We start from the raw sequence: 6000 nt of genomic DNA, 5'->3' as shown, positions 1-6000 counted from the left end.
GGAGTGCGTAGTCACGTTTTTTTGAGTTAGATGATTCGTCTGATCCCTAGAGATTGTTTTGGGATTGCTAGTTCCTACTTTTTTTATGCCGCGATAGCGTTTGGGCATATGTTAAAAAGTTGGAGGGGGTTCGCTCGTGCTTCGCGAGGCCTCCGGACCGGACGAGGGCGGGCGGGGCGCGCGGCGTGGAGGCGGGGAGGCGGCGGCGGCGCGCCTTGATGTAGCTGAGCGGGAAGAAGCGTCCCTTGGTCATGTGCTGCCCGTCGAGGTACATGCGGTACTGGAAGGGGAGCCAAGGCATGAGGAAGCACTGCAGGTGCAGCTGGAACTGCGACGGCGGGAAGTTCGCGCCCACCACCATGTGAGGCCGCAGCGCCTCGCTGTGCGCGCTCGTCCACTCGGTGCGCGCCGCCCCGCGCAAAAACTTGTGCCGAAAGGACGGAGAGGCGAGGAACTCTTCGCAGGCGCAGGCCCAGGCGGCCTCCTCGAGCGTGCGCACCAGCAGCAGCCCCTCCCGCGGCCGCCGGAGCAGGAACCGCCAATCGGGGATGTACGCCGAGGTGGGCACCGCGTTGAGGTGGCACGGCGTCAGAGCGAGCAGGTCGTCGAACACGAGCAGCTGCGCGCTCTGCCGGCGTATTGAGATGTGCAGCGGGAAGGGCGCCGAGGCGATGCCGTAGATGAAGCCGCTAAACACGTTTGGCGAGTGCGACGTCTCCGCCGGCAGCGGCTTCCCGCACGCGTTGCACTCTGTCAGCGAGAAGCCGCAGACCTTGCCGCAGGAGCACTTCTTGACGATGTTGCGCAGCTGCGCGACGAGGGCGGCCTCGGTGGCGTGCGCCGCAGCAAACGCCTCCAGCGTGCCGTCGAAACGAGGCGGTGAGGCCTCCCAGTGGCAGTCCACTGTCGCGCCGGCAAAGGCGGCCGCCTTTGCGCCGGCCAAGCAGGAGCCGTCTGGCAGCACGCCGGTGCGGCTGTCAACGTCCCCGCTCGTGCCTGCCCTGGAGGGCCTAGATTTGTCGTCTCCGTTGGTCGATCTCTTCTTGTGACGAAACATGCCGCGCTGGTCGGATTGCCAGCAAGTGAGCGCGTTTCTGTACGCCAAGCCCTCGCCCGGAGCGGAGAGCGGAAGCGGAGAAGCGGAGGCGGCTCGGGGCGAGCGTTTGAGCAAGAAGGACCGGTGTCCGCCTTGATCCGGGGTCCCCAACCACAGACCCTGATTGCCAGCAAGTGAGCGCGTTTCTGTGATCTGTGATCTGTAAGGGTCCGCCCGCAGGCGCATTTTGTATACCGAGGCGGTGCCCGAGCTGACTCGAGAAAGACCGAGAAAACACAAAAAATGAAGAAAGCCGAAGTCGGACGCCACGCTGGGTCCCGGGAGAGCGAAGCGGCTTTGGGGGCTCTAGCTCCCAACGCAGGACAGAGCAAGAGAAGGAACGGAATAAAATGACCATCCCGCGGCTTCGCTCGCCCTGCTCCGGCTGCGACTGCACCAAGGGCGTCGTCTTCGCCCTTAACTGCACACTCCCTCTTGCCGGAGTTTATCAGAGCGGTGTAGTGTTCAATCCACGTGTTTATATGCCGTCCACTGCGGCCACCACCTCCTTGCCTCGCCGCGCCTTTGTCGCCTGCCTCTACGCGGGCTGCGCGACCGGCAGCTTTTACGGCTTTGGCATCTACGGCGGAGCCATCCAGTCTTCGCTCGGGCTCTCAGACGCCTCGTTGGCAAACATCAACACCGTCCCTTACGCGCTCGGCTTTGTGAGCGCGCCGCTCGCGGGGCGCGTGACCAAGGCCTTTGGCCCCGCAGCCGGCCTGCTGCTCGGCGGCGCCATCCAGGCCGCGCTGCAAGTTGCCATGTATGCGATCGCCACCGGAGCCGCGCCGACCGGAGCGATCGACCCGGGCACCGCGCTCGTGCTGTGCGCCTGCGTAGTGTACGTCGGCGGACAGCTCATCTCCTCGGCCGCCTTCTCGACGCCCGTGCTCCACTTCCGGCGCAAGCGCGGTCGCGTCGTCTCTCTTGTCAAGGCTTTCGTCGGCCTGTCGGGCGCCGTCGTCTCGCAGGCCCGACTCAACCTCCCTCCACCTCGGCCGTATTCGGCTCCACCTCCCCTCGGCTCCACCCCGGCCGTATCTCGGCCGTATCTCGGCCGCATTCTCGGTCCTTTCGCCCCTCAACCTCCCTCCTTGGGCAGGCGTACGTGGTCGCCTTCGGCGTGCCCTCCCGCGAGCCGGGCGCGCTGCGCTGCCTCCTGATCTGGGCGGCCATCAGCGCCGGCACCTGCTTCTTCGGCGCTGCATGCATTCCTCGCAGCCCAAGCCAGCAGTCGCGCGAGCCCGCGGCGCTGCTCCGGCTCTGCTTCTGGCTGCTCCTGCTGCTGTGCGGCGCGAGCATGGCCGCCTCCCTCGTGCCGCAGGCCGACCGACCCCTTCCCCGCTGCCTGCCTGCTCCTCCTCACCGCTGCTGCTGCCTCTCTCTCTCCCCTCACCGCTCCCTCTCTCCACTGCTCCACCCGCCCGCCGCCCTCCCCTCACCGCCGCCTCCCCTCCCCTCCCCTCACCCTCACCGCCGCCCTCCCCTCACCGCCGCCCTCCCCTCACCGCCGCCTCCCCTCCCCTCCCCTCACCCTCACCGCCGCCCTCCCCTCACCGCCGCCCTCCCCTCACCGCCGCCTCCCCTCCCCTCCCCTCACCCTCACCGCCGCCCTCCCCTCACCGCCGCCCTCCCTCGCCCCGCAGACCGGCTCGCCGCTACACACCGGCCTGGTCGGGCTGCTCGGCCTCCTCGCCCTCTCGCCCCTCCCGCTCGCCCTCGGCCCGCTCCTCCCCCTCCTCGCGCCATCTCGCTCCCGCGCCAGCCCCGGCGGGCGCGCCTTCCCGTCGCCGCGCCGCGCGCCGCTCCTCGCCGGCCCGGAGGCCGCGCTGCCTTGGCTCTCCCAGCCGCCGCCCGCGCCGCCGAGCGGCAGGGCGGGCGAGGCCAACGACGGCTCGCCGGGCGAGGAGGCGGCGGAGGAGGCGGCGAGGCGCGAGGCGGCGAGGCGCGAGGCGGCGGGCGGACCGGTGCGGCGCGCAGGGGCGGCGGGGGTGGAGCCGGAGCCCTTCCTCCTCACCGAGGCGCGCACGCAGCTCTCGCTGCCGCAGATGCTCCGCCGCCCAGACTCGTGGCTGCTGTGGCTCGCCGGATGCGCCGCCATCGGGGGAGGGAACTTCTTTGCGACCAACGTCGGCCAGCTGGTCCGCACCCCCCTCCCCCTACAAGAGCCCTGGCCCCCACGCTCAAACCGCTTCACCCCGGGGAGGGCCCCAAGCCGCTACACACCAGGCTCAAGCACCTCCCCCTTCTCTCGCCGGTAGGTCCGCGCGAGCGGCAGCCACCCCCAGCTGGTCGCGCAGCTCGTCACTCTCTTCTCGACGGGGAACATGCTCGGGCGGCTGGTCGGCTGCGACGCGTCGGACCGCCTCTTCGTGCGGCGCGGGCGCCTAGATGCGGAGGACAGACCTCCCCATATCTTCGAGACTAACCCGTGTCCTCCGATTGGCGCTCGAGAGGGCACGTAGACACGCATCCCGCTGTGGTGCGCTGCAGTCCGCTGTACTCGTAGCCCCTGTATTCACGCGATCCGCTGGATTGCACCGCACGAGGCCGTATTCACGCCCGACCTTCGCTCTGTCTTCACGACGTAGGCGCGGGCGGTCGCGGTGCGGCATCGTCGTCATGCTCTGCGTCGGGATGGCGGCCGCACACGGGCTGCTGCTGGCGGCGCAGCTTCCGGTGGCGCAGCTGCCGCACGCCGCGCGGGGGGAGGTGCTCCACGGTCCGCCATCGGCGCCGGCGCACACGCACACGCTGCTGCTCGCCGGGGCCCTCCTCGCGGGCGCGCGCTCTCTGGCGCCGCCGGCCAGCTCCACGGCCCACGTCTGGCTGACACGCCGCTTGCCGACCCATAGGCACTTCCTTCGGCACCATCTGGCCGCACCTCGTGGTGCTCGCGTCGGAGCTGTTTGGCTCGGACCACCTGCACACAAACTACCTCTTTTACGACGGCGGCTGCGGCGCCACCGGCACTCTGCTCCTCGCCAACCTGCTGCCGCGCCTCTTCCACCGCCGCGTCGCGGCCTCCTCCTCCGCCTCGTGCGACGCCTCGTGCTTCGTCAAGGCGCACGCCGCCATCGCCGCCATCGCGCTCGCCGGCGCCGTCGCCGCCGTCGTCCTCGCGCGCCGCTCCGCGCCCCTCTATACGCGCATCGGCCTCTCGCTCGAAAAGTCGCGGCAGAAGCGCCGCGGCATGACCAAGCGCGCCCAAAGCGCTTGGTCCTTGTCGCAGGCCATCGCCTCTGGCGCTGACCCCTTGCCCTCGGCATCGCCCTCGCCCTCGCCCTCGCCGTGACCCTTCCGTTTGCTCCTCCGCCCCATCCATGTTTGTGGCTGAGGGAGTGAACGAGAGTTCGGCTCTTCACCTGCACATCTCTCTGCGCCCCCCGCGCGTACGATTGTGCGCGCCTCGCGGCCGCTTGCCCCTTGCCCAGTCAGCAGCCTCTTTTAAGCAGACCGGCCGTCATATTCGATCGTCCACTCGCCATGTCATCAAACTTAAACAAAATATTTATGGAAGTTTCTCTCCTCACAAAGAGCGAGAAGGAAGAGAGAGAGTCAGCAGCAGATCCTAGCGAGGGAAACTACCTAGGTAAGTACGCGCACCACGCCCCCGCCCTCTCTACTCTCGCGCACGCCGCGCGGGAGAGCGCCGCTGCGCGCTGGAGAGCCGCCTGACAGAATCAAGGCGCGGAGCCGGGTTCCGGTGGAGAGACTGCGCGATATGTGTAGACAGGCAGCACGACGACTGGATGCCGCGACCTTTCAAGGGCCCGCCGCGCACCGCTCGTACGAGTAGCCGCCGGAACTGAAAATCTCAATGCCAAACTCGCACTGGTATTTGGCGCAAGGGCAGCAGCTTGGATTGAGGAAGCCGTCGTTGCAGCAGCCCGAGCAGCCTCCAGCTCGCTGGCAGCAGTCGCTCCCGTGGTTACCAGCGAAGTCGGGCGCGCTCGAATCGGTTGTGCACCAACTGGTCAGGCCCCCGTCAATGTCCGTGCAAGGTGGCGGCGGAGTCGCTGGCGGGAGCGTGGGGGGCGGTGGACGAGGGGGCTGCGGCGGAGGGGCGGGCGGATCCAGCGGGCCCGGAGGGGGGGGGGCGGGCGACGGCAAGCAGGTCACATATCCAAAGCCGTCGCTACCTGTGTCCTCAATACAGTTGTCGACGCTACCTGACCAGTCGCTGCAACTGCGCATGATGCACCTCCAAAGGCCCATCGGGTGGTCCGCGTCACCTGTATCGCCCGCAGGGCAGAGGCATCTGGCGCTCCCACAACAAAGCTTGTCATACTGGCCACGGCCGTTCAGTACGTAGGTCCCACCACATTGATGATTCCCGCCGTCAAAATTCGACTCGGCGTACTTGCAAGCGAGGCCCTCACCTCGAGTCGCCGGCGGAGGTATCGCGGGTGGCTGTGGCGGCGTGGGCGATGGGGACGGCGGCGGAGGCTGCGCCGGTGGGCTTGGTGGCGACGGCGGTGGCGGTGGCGACGGCGGCGGGGGCGGCGGCGATGGGCGCGGCGGCCACACGGGCCACGGGGGCGGTGTCGACGGCGGTGCGTGCGGCGGCTGCGGCGGAGACGGGTAAGACGAGCATGAGTACACCGTGAGCTCCTGCGCCTGGAACCTGCGGCTCGCTCCGGGCAGAATGAAGGTGACGTACTGCGCAGTCCCCACACAGTCGATTGTGAGGGAAGTTCCCGATGACGGAAAGTCGCCATGGTTGCAGCGGGAGCCAGAGGGCGTGGCCGTGTCACTGAGCCAGACCTCGTAAGGTCCTGTGACTGTGGCGTGGGTGCCAAAAGTCGAACTGGCATCGAATACGATGGAACCGATGTCGCTCGGCGCGCCGAGGTCGAGTTGAGCAAACGGGTCTGTCTCCGACAATTCCGAGGTCCACGAAC

The 6000-nt window shown here is 68.3% G+C and overlaps 2 protein-coding genes across 2 annotated transcripts; one reads left to right on the top strand and one right to left on the bottom strand.

Moving 5' to 3' along the window:
- Positions 1 to 67: 67 nt before the first annotated feature.
- EMIHUDRAFT_95066 (hypothetical protein) lies at positions 68 to 1057 on the bottom strand (the record flags this gene model as incomplete). Its single annotated transcript, XM_005794219.1, has 1 exon — positions 68 to 1057. The coding sequence occupies one exon, from the start codon at positions 1055 to 1057 to the stop codon at positions 68 to 70; it is 990 nt and encodes a 329-aa protein (XP_005794276.1).
- Positions 1058 to 1483: 426 nt separating this feature from the next.
- Positions 1484 to 4507, top strand: EMIHUDRAFT_447490 (hypothetical protein). Its single transcript, XM_005794218.1, has 6 exons — positions 1484 to 2067; positions 2199 to 2411; positions 3118 to 3237; positions 3358 to 3452; positions 3688 to 3878; positions 3952 to 4507. The coding sequence occupies exons 1-6, from the start codon at positions 1579 to 1581 to the stop codon at positions 4389 to 4391; spliced, it is 1548 nt and encodes a 515-aa protein (XP_005794275.1). The 5' UTR covers positions 1484 to 1578; the 3' UTR covers positions 4392 to 4507.
- The last annotated feature ends 1493 nt before the right edge of the window (positions 4508 to 6000 follow it).

The sequence above is a fragment of the Emiliania huxleyi genome (assembly GCF_000372725.1).
Source record: "Emiliania huxleyi CCMP1516 unplaced genomic scaffold EMIHUscaffold_1, whole genome shotgun sequence".
Lineage (NCBI taxonomy): Eukaryota > Haptophyta > Isochrysidales > Noelaerhabdaceae > Emiliania > Emiliania huxleyi.
The sequence above is the reverse complement of the archived record's forward strand: the minus strand, read 5'-3'. Positions and strand labels throughout refer to the sequence as shown.